This window comes from Haliaeetus albicilla, chromosome 2 (assembly GCF_947461875.1).
Source record: "Haliaeetus albicilla chromosome 2, bHalAlb1.1, whole genome shotgun sequence".
NCBI lineage: Eukaryota > Metazoa > Chordata > Aves > Accipitriformes > Accipitridae > Haliaeetus > Haliaeetus albicilla.
In genome coordinates, this window is record NC_091484.1 from 77539152 (window position 1) to 77555866 (window position 16715).

Here is a 16715-nt window from a genome sequence, read left to right on the forward strand (position 1 = left end):
AGAGAAGGGAAAACTCTTTTCGTGGCCCAGCCAGGAAAAGTGCCAGATATCCCACATCAGCGTCCTCCCCATTGCAGAAGCGGTGCCCCCCATAATGATTTCCCCAGAGTAACGATATATTTTTCATTGCAACCTGCTCGAACTCCTTATTGGTTGCTCCTGCTTACAATACCGCTAGCACTGATTGGAGCACACGTTGATTGGGGAAGATGCTGCACGTTCACTGGCTGTTGACCTGTGTGCATGCATATTATTGATGCCCCCCTAAGGTAAACTGAAAGTGAGGACCACAGAGTAGGAAAATAGGGAAAAAAGGGCGATTCTCATGCTGTTGGCAGGGACTTCCCATGAGAATGATCGCTTCCCAAGAGGGCAAGGGTATCAAGGTGTAAAAGGAAGCCCCTTAGCAATGGAAAGCCTAAGGCACATAAGATATTGTACTACACCTCCTCTCCCTGGCAAGTAAAAGTATTTCAGCCTGGACCTTGGGAAGTCACTCTGTGAACAGCAGATCTGCAGTAAATCCTTTTTTGGACTAGGCAGAGGCGTTGTGCCACAGTGTTGTACCTGGGCAGCCTGCTACAGCTGGGTGTGTTTTGAATGCATGGGTGCTAGCATCAGTTTTAGATGAATGTATGTCTCTATGAAGACACCGCTGAAGTGCCTGTGAGACCATGCTGCCCTTTTATAATAATTCACTGTTTCTCTGCTAATTTTGCTTAAAAGTGTCAGAAATAAGCTGGACATATGAAGCCTTGAAACTCTGAAAGGTATTACGGGAGTCCCAGCCCTGTGCTCTGACTTAAGCTATGCCATCATCTATCATCCAAAAAGGACCATCAATTCCCTTGCATCTCAGCACTGCCCGTGCTCCACATCCTTCACTGTAATAATAGTTACCGCGGCTCTGACACCAGGTACTTGAGCCACTCTGGTCTCAGATGAAGGCACGTGGGAATGCCCACCTGGAATGAAAACGAGCAATGTCATCAATATTTCTGAAGATGGTGGATTTCTGACTGGCGACAGCTCCCGGGACATTGGGACAGGTCTCGGTGAACTTAAGATGATGAGTCTGGAGGAACTGTAGATCTTGAATGTAATCCTCTTCTGAGATCAACAGCTCTTGAATAAGAACGCTGAAGGGAAGACGAATAGGCAAAAAGAAAGCACAGAACATCACAATTATCCTTGACATGCTGAAAAGACTTCCTCAGATATAGGGTAGCCCGAAGTATAGACGTACTGAAGTTTAGGATTTTTGTGAAATCAGAGAGCTTCCAGAAGTACATCATGTAAACCCCTTCTTTCAAGTCACCCGATATGATTTAAATTGCCTGGGATTTTCCTAGGCTGAAATCAATGGTAAAAATCAATCAAAGATAAAAAATTACAGGTCTGAGAGAATCCTGAGAGAATCAAGGGTTTGCCTGATTCTGGGAAAGGGAACATGGCAGGACTCAGCAGAACAAAACCAGTGACTCTGAGGGAAGGGACCTAGATGCCAACATTCATGTTACTTCAGAAGGCAGAAAAACTCAAAGGTGCAAATACCAACTGACATAAGCTCACCTTAGCTTCCTTTTATATTCATCTTCAGAAACAAACTCTCCAGGGAACTCAGGAGCTTCTGTTGTTCCCCACTCTGGTGACAACTATAATACAAGAAAAAAAGAAACATTATTCTTTTAAGTTAACAGTGCTTTTATCAATGCACACTGAGGAATATTCCTTGTGTGTTCACAGTCCCTTTCAACAGTTCCTAAACTGGTGTGAAATGTATTTTTTGCTGGAGGATGATTAGGTCTTTCAAACCCAGACACCCCCACACATATACAGAAATGTTGTCTAATCAGAACATGAAAAATCCCAATCATGTTACAGGCCCCTTCAACAACCTCTTCATCCATCACTCCTTGCAGAAGTGATGGCACTGAACCGCAACAGGAGCAAGTAATTTTACATGAGAAATAAACACAGCGTGATCTGTCACCTTTAATTTTTTGTCCAGATAAGCTGGAGACACCCAACCCTGTCGAGAGGGGCTAGATTTTGTGGGTTTAGTCCTGACCAGCCACTTCAGGGGATGAGCTGAATCAAGGACTTCCACATATTGGCCTTCCTTCAAGGTGATGGTCTCCCTGTCAGGAGCAGCAGGCACATAGTCAGCTGTGACCATGTAGACGTCAAAGATCTGCAAGCATGAAACGACAGTTACCGGGTGCTCTGAATACAGAATACAGTAACACCAGCAGAATGTAAGTGCTTATCTGTGTCTAATGTTTTATTCTCCAGCCCTTGTGCAGCAAACAGAATCACTGTTTGCATTTTGTAAGGAGAAGACTAAGTCTCTAGGAGGCTCAGGCCATATTTTCAAAACTATCTGAGGTGTTTTGGATTTACACCATGAAACAATGGATTATTTTCCCAAGGCAAAACAAACAGCGGTCCTGAAAATGCCAAAGGAGGTTAACATTTCCAAAGTTTTAATCTTTTTTTTTTTTTTATAGGAAGTGTTTGAAATGAACACCCAAAAAAGGTCTAATTTTCACAAAATTCGCATTTTTCTCATGAAGAACTTCTTAACAAAATTCTGCTGACCAACTCTACCCAAGGCCACAGAAAATCAAGCTCTGAAGCTCAGCCATGGGAGCAAAAGGTACCACATAATGGGTATGCTTTGACCACATTGACTTGAACAGTGAGCATCAGAATTTGTGTGAGCTCTGTATTGCAGACCCAATATTTAGCTATTAAATATACCTACTAAAGTGAAGTACATCCCTAAAGGGGATGGAGATCCTTAAAACACAGGAGATTGGTCATTCTAAGTAAAGTTTTCTCCCTGTGTCAAACTTGTCCATAAAGATAACATACCTCTCCTCTGGAATCCCCATCTTCAGATTCAGAGGAGGACTCCTGAGCAATGGATGAAGGTCTGGATCGTCCATGGCGAGGAGATGCAGAGGGAGTTTTTGATTCATCATCACTTTCTGCACCTGGCACTCGAAGTGTAGCTAAAAAGCAGAGCAACAGCAAAATGTGAAATCAAGGTCTCCAATCTGAACATGAACCAAATCTATAATAATTTTCAATTTCATAAAAACAAATATTCCCTAGGAAGAGCATTTGTAGTATTTAGTGTGATCTCCTATTGGTATTTAGGATTACATAAACAATTGGGATGTTTTAATGCGTGAGGTTGCATGCCTGCTGCATGTATTGTCACTGCACTGCAAGAATATTTGTAGGAGAGGTAATACCTCTATTTTTGCTTGAAGATAAAGTTTTGCTACAAGATAACCAGTATATGATACACAAGCCAGGATTTTTCATTGAATTGAGCAAATCATTGGATTACTGCACAGCTGTGCACACTTTTCAGCCTCAACTTGCTTTTAAAATCCCAGTGTGAGCTAAAACTTGAAGATGTGGGAAGTCTTCTAACCAGGATTGCTTTCAGACTGAGGAGTGATGAATATCTGAGGAACTCCAAATACCTAAGCTGTTCAAAATACACTTCCATTTTTACAACTTGCCCTCCACTCTAAAGCTTACAGTTACTCCCACTTATTTAAACAAACACTGTATGCATAAAATGCACATGAGCCATCTTAGTTTCCTGTAATAGCTTTTATCCTAGTTCAAAACTGTAGACTGAGATATGCAGTGGATGGAGTCTTACTAAAAATTCTTAGTCCTCATCATTTTACAAATGTTCACATGTTTATGTAGGATGACTGTCTCAAAACCTGCTTCATAAATCTCACTGATGTTTAAAGTCCAAATGATACCTTAAAAAAAGAGATTGCATGTTTTTCTACACTAATTAAATTGTGTTTGCCAGGTTCCTTACCCTGACTTATTTTTGCAGATACCATTTCTGAGATATGCGAGGTGAGTTTCTGGAAAAACTCTTCTGAGCCAACATCAGCTAATGAAATAGGGCTTTTGGGTACACCTTCTCTACCAGTTTCAAGATCTCCTGGAAAAGAGAATTTTCTATTAAGCAGGCAATGACATTGGAAAGTCATCTTTTCTAAGTAACAAAAGCTTCTGAGGAAGGAAGGTCTAATTTTCTTCACTTCCCCTGTTTTTAAAACTGTGCTTGCTCATATTTCATCCAAATAATTCATCCTTGAACAGAGACCAGTCCTGAAAAGTTCCAACCTTTCAGATAGTTTCAAGAAAACAGAACAAAAGCAGGTGGTAATCATGGAATACATAGACAATCTCAGCTGTAGATGTGAAGGGCAGGAGTAGAAGAAAGAAAATAGCTTCTCTTACCTTCTCCTGTTTCAGAGGGATGAATAGCTCTGAAAGAGTAAAGCAGAGTTAAAAGTTAAAATAAAATGTATAGTAAGGACAACTACATGAGAAAACCCCCTTTCTTCTCCCACCTTGTACGTGAAGGCTGGAAATACCTAAGTTAGGTCTCTGGTTTGGACTGCAGGTTCTGGTAGCTGATACTCACCAGGGCCACTAAGAAATGAGAATTGGGGCACCTGGCTTATAATGGACACAGATTCACTTGGGTGTCTCAGTCTTTGAGCCAAATCCCATCTGAGAATTCTCACTCTTCCTGGCTTTTATTTCAAACTGTTGCTTGAGAAGAGCTGGCTGCTCAGGGAGTGGGTTGCAGAACAGGGTAGCCTCCATCTCCCTGGTGCTACTGGGACTTTATTCCCAGCTGACACTGAAATAAAACTATTTGAGTTGGAGACATTATGTCAAGTGGAATCTGTAGTCTGAGTCAATTTTGAGTGAACTAATGCTCAAAGAGTGTTTGTCATGTTTCCCAAGCTTACAGCTCCGCCAAAACACTAATATCCTGAAGTCAACATCTCTGCTTTTTGGAGGCAGGATATAAATTGTCATTGCACAAGCTGATCTGCCCCAATTCTCTGTTAGTACATAGGAGGCAGGAGGAAGGTCACTCCACTTGATATATGATAAACCATATATCCCTAAGTATGCCTAACAGAGCCTAGGCACATCCTAGGGACAGGTTGCAGTGGAATAGCTGAATTCACACTGCAGCTTGCTTCACTTTCTTTGCACTTCAGAGGAAGACTGGTCAAGCCTTTTAGGCTAGACATATTCTAGAAGCTAATGTGTGTTCAGGTGGACACCACATTTCAGGCTGTGTCTGCCTAGTATCCAAGCCAAGAATGGCAAATTGAGGAGGTTATTCTTCAGGTGCATTTGTAAACAAGAAGTTTGTGAACAGATCCTTTTCATCTACTTCTTTTTCTGTGAAGCATCAGTGTATTTCAAAGTTGGCAAGTAACAGTGAGACCTTGACCCTGTGAATTTTTTTAACATTCTGCTTAGGAGATGAAAAAGTCACAAGAGTTTTATATGACCTAACCATTTTTTTTTTTTTCTTTGTTCCTATTCTCCCTGATAATCAAGCGTAAATGGCTGACATTCATACTAGGGTATTTATAGCACTTTCCATACTAGGACCTCAAACTATTTTAACTCTGGTGCTGAAACATGAATATAAGATATGAACACTGCCTAAAAGTGACTCTTGGGAACTTCTACAGAGTGGTACCCGCATTGCTCCACTTCGGCCTGGGTGGCCAACCACTTACCCCAGTGTGGTCATGATGGCTTCTGACACCATCACACGCTCCTGGGTCAGAACTTCAGCCTCTTTCACTGCAAGATTAAGGTTTATCATCAGAGGACAGAAGGCAGAGAATGTTCTTTTTATGTATTTAATGTAAGCACATTTTCTAGACATGGATTACTGGGAACACTGGAATACTGAATCTGCCCTGTTAGCAGCTCCTAACCTGGGAAACCTGCTCCCAACTCATGATGCAAATAGTTTTCTCCTCTCCCTGTTCACGTAGACGTATGATTGCCCGATTTCTCCATGCTGCTCAAGCTATGCTTCTCTAGCTCTTGGTACAATAATACTGTGGGATGCAAGGAAGGATAACAGAAAAATGGAGTCCTTCACAGTGTAGCCCCTACTCCCAGCCTGTATTTGCTTGTCCCCTGTCTTACTGAAGGAATTGTGCCAGAATAGGCCCTGGAAAGCTCTGCAAAAGGGGAAGCAAATTACTCTAGCTGCCTTAAGGCAATTCTACAATGCCAAATACCTTAGCAGAGTGAAGAACTCAAAATAATTTTTCAAATGGTGACTTTTTCTAGTTACTTTACATTGCTTTTCTTCCTTTCATTTCCCTTTGTGCTTAATTTGATTGTTTCTTAGACTTGTCTTCTGTTGATACAGGAAGGGTGCTGCTGTTATTCCAAAATAGGGTCAGAAATCTACATTACTGTAGAAGTAATGAGTGTGATCATTTACAAGACAAGCAAAGTCATGGCTAATCTTGGGAAAATGCATTTTTTTTCAGTTTCTTTTCTTGTAGGCACTGTATAAAAGGTAACATAGAGAATGTGTTTGTATTGTAACAAAGATTTACCATCTGCAACTTCCAGGGTGGCGGTGCAGATGGACTGGCCAGCCTTGTTGGTAGCAATGCACGTGTAAGTTCCACTGTACTTCTTTTTAACATCCAACAGGATTAGACTGTGATGCATATTTGAACTGGCAAGTTTATATCCAGGAGTGTCTGGTTTGATCCACAGGATATCTTCCTGAGACTCTTCTTTCAGCCAAGTGATAGTTGGGGGTGGATGTCCTACAGGAAAACCAATGCAAGGAGCTTTAATTTTCCTAATGCTGTTCCTTCCTTACCGTTATGAGCCATGCTGTGAATAAATGCTATTTTGATCTGTTTCCTGATGCTTTCCCAACAATAACAGGCATAACATATAATAAAGAAACATAAACCTTTCTACAGCACACTCATAAGGACATTAAACCTTTTTGTAAAACCAAAACTGTTAATCAACACATTTTCATGAGACTAATAAGTGTTACTATCCCTATTTTTACATACAGGAAAATGGAGGAGGAGATGAGTAAGATGCTTTTCTGTAAAGCACATAAAGTCTCTTACAAAGTTGGGAGTAGGGTCCCAGACTTCAGATACAGGAGATGAGGTTTCAATGACTTGGGCCAGAGAAAGTCTAGAATGTGTCAAGAAGTTATGCAATTTAAGTGTTATGCAGAGAGGCAAGGTATCTATCCACTTACCTTCAACTTTTACAGATAATGTGATGCTTGCACCTTTTTTCACCTTTTTATTAGTAAATCTTTCTAGGAATCTTGGTGGTATCAGCTGCTCAAAGGAATCTGAAAATGACATTATTGATGAAACGTGGTGACACCTTCTGTGTGAGTTTAGACTACTGAAAAATTCCTAGGGGTTCTGTTACCACCTGCTATGGCTTCTCTCACCTGTTTCTGATGGCTCTTCTTTCTCATCAGGATCTATAACACAAGAAGAACAAACAAAATGACAAATACCTTTCTGTCCATGAGTTGAAAAAAAAAACCAAAACCAAACAGTGATTCCAGGGGATTACTCCTTGCAGGAGATATGACACAGAAATGTAAGTATAATTTATAGAGGCCCTCAGTTTTAAGAAAGTGAACCATTAAAGTTAATGAGGTTGGGCAGGTATAAAAATCTATGTTTATGAGACAACAGTCAGATCCTAGAGAAGTGACATATCTCATCTTCGGGACACACGGTAAATTTATAGGTGAACCAAGATTAAAGCATGTCATCTTTTATCTACAGACTTCCCTACCTCACTTGACCTACCTTGGTAGGCTTTTGAAGAAAAATAACTACATAAAATGGAAAGAGTCACTGGAATAGAGAAAAGCAGGTGCCAAAAATAGTCCAATACCTACCTTTGACTAGCAGCCTGGCTGACGAAAATGCAGAACCAGCAGAATTGATGACAAATATTGAGTACTGGCCAGCATCTGCCTTAGTGACATCCCGAATTTCCAGTGAGTGGAATTCCTGTTTATCAGTCTTGAGGATACGATCCGAGGCTTTTAATGGCTGTCCGTTTTTGAACCAATAGAGGCGAGGCTGCGGGTACCCTGCGAGGAGCAGTTACAGACATGGAGAACAGAATGCATTGACAACATCAATTTAGGAGCATCTCCAAACAGGCAGATCCTTCTGAGCAGAAGCTAAGGAACCCTCAGGTCTGCCCAGGGCTGCTGTTTCAAGGATTTATCCCATTAGGAATGGCTGCAAATTCATGAAATTCTATTTATCTGTTCAAGTTCTTTCCTCTCTCTTCAGTTTCTGGCACTCCCCATATTGGCTGCATGTGCAAACGCCTTCCAGGTTAGAAAGGTAACACTTAGGTCCGATTTGCAACGTACACAAAGAGAAAAGTTGAAGCCAAAACAGTTCGCATCATTTTTATAGGCAGCAATCGGAGAAAATAGGAGAATCTCTACCTCTCCCTACCACAGACAGTCAACACTGGGAGGACATTTTTGGAGTTTTTAGGTTGTAGCAGCAACCCCCTCATAGAGTAAGGCAAATCCAGGACTGTTTCATTTATTAAAGAGAAAAAAGGACGCCCTCGCTATCTTTTTTTTCATTCCTTATTGCTCCTCCATAACTAATGCTCAGAGAATTACAGGACTCCATTTTCAGAAGTGTATGCCTGTAATTATGCCTGGAGACATGGACACAGAATGAGACACTTGATCTGCCTGAGTCTGCTGCAAAATCAATGTTCATCAGCATGAACACATCCTTCTAGCTAGTTTGTGCAAACATGGTACAAGATGTACAGGCTGGACTCACAGCTGCAGAAAAGCACATCGGAAAAACTTGTCCAGCACTTCAATCTGACAGCAGGTCGAAGTGACAGTGACTGACAGTGCTGTGGGCTCCCCTCACCTTTCACTTTCAGGTGAAATTTAGCCAGTGATGCTCCAGGTGCCACATGAATATCATGAAGCTCATCGAAGATCTGGGGCAATTGCTCCTCCTCAGTGGTAGATTCCTCCTGTTCTCGGCTAAGAAGCAATTAGAAAGAAGAAAGTCAGCAAGCCAGAAAAGAATTAGGAATCAGAATCACCTATTTTAGGTTAATTCAGTCTGTGGGTTTTGTCATCATGACAACAGATTCAGCACCACATGGCATTAAAAGTAATCGACTGATACCGTGAAGAAATATCCAAGCTAGCCCGAAGGCAGCCAGAGCAAGTTTACACATGATAAATGTCCAGCTGTTGCAGTTATTGCATCTTGGCTGGTCTAGCTGTTCCTTTATGACATTAAATTGGCCCTGCTAGATGTAGCAAAACCAGGCTTGACAATAATATACATATTAATCTTTTCAAGTCAGAAATTAGAAAGAGCTACAGTTCAAAATTTTACCTTGAAATATATTCTTTGGCACTGTAGTAAGAAGACGTCTCTGTTGCATCTGCTGCTGTCTCATAGTCAGTGCTGGTCACTGTTAAATGGAAGAGGAAGTCTTTTCTATAATCTGAGCTTTGAAACTATTTTTCTTACTATAATTATACTTTCCCTACTGATTTGAGTGAGCGGCAGGTTGATTTCACACTGCTACTAGAGCAGGAACTCACATGTCCCTGGATTATGGAAAACACCTCTCTTTATTTGAAAAGCTTTGCTCTGAGCCTTGCCTTGGAGTTGGCAAAACCCAACTGAACCCAAGAGGTTTGCAAGTGAAACATTTTGTGGGCAATGCATACTTTTTTTTAAATGTAAATGGTGTTTTTCTTGAAAAAAAACCCAACTGTCCATCTCTCAGCAGGACCCCTTCCCTTGGTTTTTCTACAGTGACTTTGAGACTTACAATCCACTCGAAGCTCAGCCTTGGTTGAAGCAACTCCCATGTTGTTTTCAGCAAGGCAACGGTAAACACCCATGTCAGTGGGGACCACAGCTGTGATGATCAGCTGATGGCACCCTTCCTGGTCCTCATTGATCATGTAATGATCGTTTTCTTCAATAGCTTTTCCATCCTTGAACCAGCGAACCGTGGGGAGTGGTTTGCCAACGACAATGCAGTCAAAGCTGACTGGATATCCATCTTGTACCTCTTGGTTTTGGAGCTCAGTCATGAACATGGGAGCTAAAGTCCGGGTAGTTAGGAGAGAAGAAAGGAAAAACTTGGTTGTGTTAAAAGACGTATTTTAAAAGCACTGCTGCCCAGTGCCTGAAGACTTCTGGTTTCTAGTTTTTTTAATTGCAGAATGATCTCTTTTCTCTGTGACAACAGTCAAGAAGAAACTCCCTGACAAACACTATGAAGATATTCCATAACACCATAAGCATCGCAATACTACAGCTGCAAACCAGACATTGCCTCTGTTCCTCTCCTTGCTGAAATGTCTTGTCTGCCTCAGGACTGTTGTGAAAACAGATTCATTTATTTAAGTATTATAATAATCATAGCGTTTACTGCCATATCATTGTAGTAGGGGACATTTCTATTGTGAAAAGCAGCTTTGTAGATAAGTCAATACTTTGCAACCCCCTCCTTCAACACTAACCTCCCTCCTCTCCCTCAAAATGAAAAAGAATTAAAAATTCATTGGTTTTTCCAGAAGTGCAAATTTTCCAGAAAATTATCTGCATCGAATGAAAAACAAAGGCTTTTTGGAAGTTATTCATGAGTGAAAAGATAACATGATGACCTGCTCCAGCTGCCTTTTCCAAAGAATAAACAGCTTTGCTTCACCTACCTGTATCAGTAGTCAGCAAAGGTGGTGGAGGTCTCACTACTGGTGGTGCAAACTTCCCATGGGTGGGTGGTGTTGCTTTCCCAATACGCAATTCAATTTTTTTAGGGCCTTGTTCCAAAATGTCAATCTCCACGGGAATTCCCAGAGCACCAAACATCTCTCTGAATCGAGTGGCAGCAGTTTTTGCCTCGGACAAGATTTCAAACTTGATGTAGATGTACTGGTCATCCTCACGATACGTCTGATGGTCAACCACCTCTATGTCCCCTTCATCTGCACTGACAAAAAGCTCTTCCTCCACATCAGATATCTCTGTTGAGATCTTGGCCTTGAAGAGTCTGTGAAGTCTCCTTCCTGCTTTACGGAAAGCATCATCCAGCTCGCTGCCGGACGAGCTCTCTGTCTCACTGTCAGTGCTCTGTCTAACCTGCTTCTCCTCCTGAAGAACTTGAGGTTCCTGAGCGCCAATAACCACCTTAGCACTGTGTGAAACCTTGCCAAATTTATTGGATGCCTCACAGGTGTATTTACCTGCATCTTTCCTCTCCAGGCCAGTGATAATCAAAGAGCAGGTCCCATCACTGTAATTGTCTATGTGATAGTAGCGACCGTCTGAAAGCTCTTCCCCATCTTTCAGCCAACGGACTTTCATGTCAGTTTTGCTGTGGGCCACACACTCAAGGTGGAGAGTGCTTCCAGGCTCACCAGAGAAATCTTTGAAGGTCTCAGTAAACACTGGGCACTCTTGTTGCTTGATCTCTTTCCTGACCTTGTAGCCTTTGAAAGCAGCTTGTATCTTCACAGCGGCCTTGTTCATGGAAGGATCATCTAAATCTGGTACTTCTGGTTCAGCTGGTTTAGCAGCTGGGGCAGCCACAACAGTCTCCACGCTGGATTTCTCCCACTGTTTCCATAATTTGCCTGTGGGAATGGACTGAACCTTGCTAGTCACACTGACGCTTGCCTTCCCGGCTTTCTTGAGGTAGTTTACTAGCGAAGGAGTCCCAGCCCTAGATTCATCGTCTGAGCTTGTGAAAGAGAAATCTGCTTCTCCTGTCCTAGCCAGCTCATCACATGTGGAGTACTCCTCTGAGTAGTAGTGAGACATCTCCGCTTCCTCCTTCCTCAACTTCTGAAGCTTCTCATCCTCTTCAGGCACCTCGCTGATGGAATCCAAGGTGGGCTCCCGGCTCATCCGGCGTTTCTTGGCCAGGGCTTCCCAAAGGAGGTGAAGATCTCCCTCCTGAGCAGCCTCAGGGGGCAAGCTGGGCTGGACGTGGCCATCCACGAGCTCTTCTGGTTGGCTTGCAGAGGATGCTTCCTGGACAATCTCTTTTAGCATTGCCACTGTGGGAACTGAGAGGAATTAAACTGATGTTAAAAGACAATGTCTGTGAGTAAGCTTTGAGAAAGCACATGGAAATATCACTCTAAAGTCTGGGCGGAAGAGTATCAGTGGCATTTAAATAAGCATTCTGTTGAGAACAAAATGTGAATTTAATATAACTGGATGTTATCCTGGGCAACTTGTTCTAGGTGACCCTGCTTTATGCGAGGGGTGGACTACACTGTCTTCAGAAGTCCTTTCCAACCTCAACTATCCTGTGATGCTATACAGGCACTTAAAACATGGCCAAACAACAATTTTTTTATCCTTCACACACTTGAACCCAATAAATAAATGTCTGCCCTTTTTAAATATTGCAGTTGATGAATATCTAGTTAAGACTGTCAGTGCAACCTGGTCATCCTATGCTCATCCATCATGCTCATCCTATTTTACAGCTAGACAGGGCTTCACTGACTGTCTTGAAGAGACCTCCACTGGCTATAATAGGAGCTGAGACTCGCAGCTCACATGGAGGTACCTACCTGTTCAGATTTGTCTACATCTGAAGGTTGTGACTCACCCTCTGGGACACATTGATCTGCCTCTGCATAGCGCCCAGTGCCTTTTGAGATGCTCCGGGCTGTCTGTGACATCTACATGTGGCTCTCAGATACAACACAGGATCTATGAGTGCTCTGGGTCCCTTTGGAGAAGGAGATGGAGGCCAGGGGTGATATCCTGAAGTGCCTCAGTGGCACTACATGCCTGTGTGTGGGCCACTGAATCCCACCTATAGGGCACAATTCAGCTTCCTAAACACTACGACCCAAAGCCATTTGGGATATCTAGGACAGGCGACTGGCAGATACTATGCAGAACATATGAAAGAGTCTTCACTTTCTGAAATGGTAGCTGAAGGCCAGGGAAGATAGCCTAAGACATCTCAAAAGGCACCAGAAACCCACGTAAGGCAACTGTATCCCATCTTAAATATTGGACTCAGGAAAATCTTATCTGAGCAGCTCAAAGCTGTTAGGGATTCAGAAACATACTGGGCAATACCGAACAGGAAGATAACAATTCTTTGTGGATTTTAGACACAGCTTGTAAAAGAAAATGAATTCCAATCCACGCGGTGGAGATGCCCCTGGATGTCCATAAGCAGAAGTGATTTAACATCACAGGAATGCACTCTCTGTACCTTCAAGACACAAGCTGGCAACAGATTTGACTTCTGGAGAAACCATGCAGGTGTATGTGTCCTGATCTTCAGGTTTAAATGCATGGATAATGAGTATCTGCTTTTTTCCATCAGAGAGGATCTCATATCTCCCTCCAGCTTGTATTTGTTCTTTTCCTTTGAGCCATGTCACTCTCTTTTCAGTTTCACTTGATAATTGGCACTCCAAGCGAGCCACCTCCCCTTCTGAGACTGATCCTCCCACCAAAGGATGGGTGACTGTAACTGGAGGCTCTGTAATTACAAAAAAGTGAATTAACACAAAGAACATATTGTAATCTGGCTTTAAGGCACTCCAGATCACTCTGTAAATTATCCAAGCATCCCATCCTTCATTTATAGATTCTTTGGCTGTTGTAGACAACCAAAGAAAAAAAGAAGTCACGGGAAGCATCCAAACTTTATACTTCCAAAGATAACACCAAAGTAACTGTACAAGCTCTCCCAGAGGTTAATCCAGATCCATTTAAATATATACATGCAAAAGCGGTTGCATTTTTCACATTCCTGTGTTTATTTGCTGATCTTCATTTACCCATCACCAGCATTCAAAGAGTCCTACAGATTCTAGCAGATCTTAACGTTTAGAAGGAAGAAGTTCTGAAGTAAGACAAGAAAGAAACAATAAAAAGAATAAAAAAGAAAAGAGATTATTAAAAGTGGCATTCATCCCAGTCTTGAAAGTAAAAAATGTATTATATATTTATGCTAGTTTAGGAAGAGTTTAAAAATTCTCAGAAAGCATAAAGAATTTTTAAAATAAAAATTCTCTGTATCTTCTTTACTTTGGAATGAGGCCTGACAATGGCATGCTGTTTGTATGACAGCGATACTCAAAATGAAGTCAAGACAAACACGTTAAACGTGGAGAGGTTGACTGGGTTGTAAAGCACACAACTGAGTTCCCAAAAGCAGCACACTCCGGACCGTGATCTGCCCCTCTGCACATTTCATCAGGGTGAGGGGACCGCTGCCCAAAATGCCTTGCGTTTGTTGTAGACAAAATCGACATATGCAGAGTTATCAGCATCCAGCTGACACATTGGCAGTTGTTATGTTGCAAAAAGAGGATTTATTGTTATTATTATTCTCACTTCGAGGAATTTGTTGGGCACTCAGATATCACAGAAAGAGTTGCAAGAAAAGAAAGATTGAGGGAGTGGCTTTCCATCCCACTGTAGCTTCCAAAGTTTCACCAACAGACTTCACAGCAAAGGTACTGTGTCCTCCAGCATTTCTTTGTGGGGGTTATTGTAAAAGATATGCAAATTATATGAGAGAGGAAGATGGGTGAAGAAGACAACACTGCCCACCCACTGCATTGGTACCAGGGTCTTGGTTACCCCAAATGCATTCCAACATGCGCCTTTTGACTCATTCCATCCTAATTCCATCAGAAGAGAAACTCATGGTGACCAGACAACACATGGATGCAGTGCAGGCTGCAAGACAGCTTGATACGGTTTGGAGAAAACAGTGTTGAGTACTAACAACGCAGCAGGTTTTGTTTGTGGCAGCCCAGAACAATTTTTCCAAGCTCTTTCTCCTCTATTGCGTTGGCAGCAAAGCACTGAAAGACGTTGCAGTGTGAACTCTTCCAGGAGATGCCTGGAACGGGTGAAGCAGGCATGCCATGCGAAACACAAGGTCTACAGCAGCTTGCAGTCGTCCATGGGAGCATCTCTCCATTCTCACCTAGCCGCACCGTCTGAGGGAAGTGCACCGGCTCACTCGCCCCAACTTTGTTTATAGCCGAGACACGGAATCTGTAGGGTTCACCCAGCGTGAGATCGTCCACCACAAACTCCGTGTTTTGAATAATGGCCTTGCTGCAGGACTGCCAGCCAATACCTGGGATTTTCCTCTCCACGTTGTAGCCTAGGATGTCACAACCACCGTCGCTCAATGGCTTGTACCAAGACAGAGTTACAGAGTGACTGTTCTTACTTAAAACTTCTGGTTCTTCAGGTGGATCGGGGTGGGCTGAAGGCACAACAGAGGTCCCGTGATGTACGACATGAGCAATAATCCTTTATACTAAAACAACCAAGAGCCTTCTACAAGCAATAAGAAGGAAGCGCAACAGATTCAATATTTGTCTTACTGTAAAGTTGTGTGGGTACATGCCCATGACCATGCGGCATCCATGGGCACCATTGAGTTTTCCTTTTTCTGCCTTGATCCACACTGCTAATGACAAACATTCATTTTCCAACCATCATCTCACACACCTAATATCACATCTTGTTGTGATTTTTTTTTTTCATGCTGCTTTGTCCCACCCAGCTCAAAATAAAGATGACCCTATGCTGTCCATATTATCAGGGAACTTAGCTGAAAACTTCAAGTACATTTGGGCCTTTATCATATTTATTTCAGGTCTGGCCTTAGTGGAAATCAAGTTATCATTGGACTACAGTGTAACTCTAGTAATTCAATCCAGATTGGCTACTGATGATCATACTCAGTACATTGCAAAATGTTCCTCACTTAATTTACACTTTGGCTTAGAAGACAGACATGATTCTTCTAGTCTTCAAGGTCAAGGCATTTACCAAGTAAATGACCTGACACGATGTACCAATCCAACAAATTAGAGGCAAATAAGGTCAACAGCCAGTTCTTTAATTTGGGACACCACAAACATAACATAAAAGTTTCTTTTCTCTATTTTCAGCCAAATTTCATACAGAAAACCTATCAATGGGAGGAGTCAATGAGGATAGTATTTTGCAGTTCCTAAAATGAAGATGCCAAAATAAGATGTTGTTTTACATCCATCAACAGCCAGGTTTTTTTTGTGGAAATGACTGGAATATATCAGAAATCTCTCAACTCTCAGAAATCATTAGATAGACAGACTACCTGTAATAATTTAAAGAATGGATGGTCAATCAATGGCTTTTTAACATCTCAATTACAGTGTACAGCTAAAACACATCGCAATTATCTCATAACCATCACTGGGGTTGTGCTGTCATGACCATTGCTGGGTGACCCACCTATCCCAGGGTGGGAAGGAACCAGACCTTGGGTGCTGGAATGGACATTGATGAATCATTGGTCTAACCTGCCCTACAAGGGAATTAGGGAACTATCATCTTTTCTACTTGTGAAGTACTTCAAGAGCTATTAACTCTTGTATCTCTGAAGTACAAAGTTTGTGTTTCGTGGATCTCATCCATATGAAGATTTCAATATGCAACTCATTAATCTGGAAAACTGGTTGTCCTGCACTTGAGTAGATCAGCAGATTTCAAAGGGTTCTCTGCTGCCCTGCATGATTTTTCCATATGCATTCTAGTTCAGCTCCCTCCCATATCCACATGCGCTGAGGGTGATGTTGAACTCTGAGTAAACTGATTTCCGTTGAACTCTGTGTTACGTTTTACAAAAGACTGCAGCTCAAGAAAGCTGATGAATATCTCTACCATAGCCTGATAGAATTTTCTTCTGATGACGTGGGCTATTTCTGGTCAAAGAACAAGTTGTCCAGTAGCATCTCCTCAGACTAAGAAGAC

The 16715-nt window shown here is 42.1% G+C and overlaps 1 protein-coding gene across 22 annotated transcripts in view; it reads right to left on the reverse strand.

The window, feature by feature from the left end:
* Positions 1-16715, reverse strand: part of OBSCN (obscurin, cytoskeletal calmodulin and titin-interacting RhoGEF) — a 187726-nt gene that overhangs the window by 54121 nt on the left and 116890 nt on the right. For 19 of the 22 annotated variants that reach the window (XR_011323776.1, XM_069778342.1, XM_069778336.1 and 16 more), the window contains 17 exons: positions 14890-15177; positions 13156-13428; positions 10625-11980; positions 9733-10011; positions 9288-9366; positions 8805-8923; positions 7787-7984; positions 7325-7357; positions 7121-7219; positions 6444-6662; positions 5601-5667; positions 4288-4316; positions 3857-3985; positions 2878-3017; positions 1994-2194; positions 1573-1655; positions 966-1139 (listed from right to left, as the gene is read on the reverse strand). Coding sequence is in view for 21 of the 22 variants with exons in the window: in XM_069778342.1 (XP_069634443.1) it covers positions 966-1139; positions 1573-1655; positions 1994-2194; positions 2878-3017; positions 3857-3985; positions 4288-4316; positions 5601-5667; positions 6444-6662; positions 7121-7219; positions 7325-7357; positions 7787-7984; positions 8805-8923; positions 9288-9366; positions 9733-10011; positions 10625-11980; positions 13156-13428; positions 14890-15177 (3766 nt within the window). In the remaining variant the exon portion in view is untranslated. The remainder of the gene's footprint in view (positions 1-965; positions 1140-1572; positions 1656-1993; positions 2195-2877; positions 3018-3856; positions 3986-4287; positions 4317-5600; positions 5668-6443; positions 6663-7120; positions 7220-7324; positions 7358-7786; positions 7985-8804; positions 8924-9287; positions 9367-9732; positions 10012-10624; positions 11981-13155; positions 13429-14889; positions 15178-16715) is intronic. The other 3 variants (XM_069778346.1, XM_069778343.1, XM_069778337.1) reach the window with 1 other exon arrangement.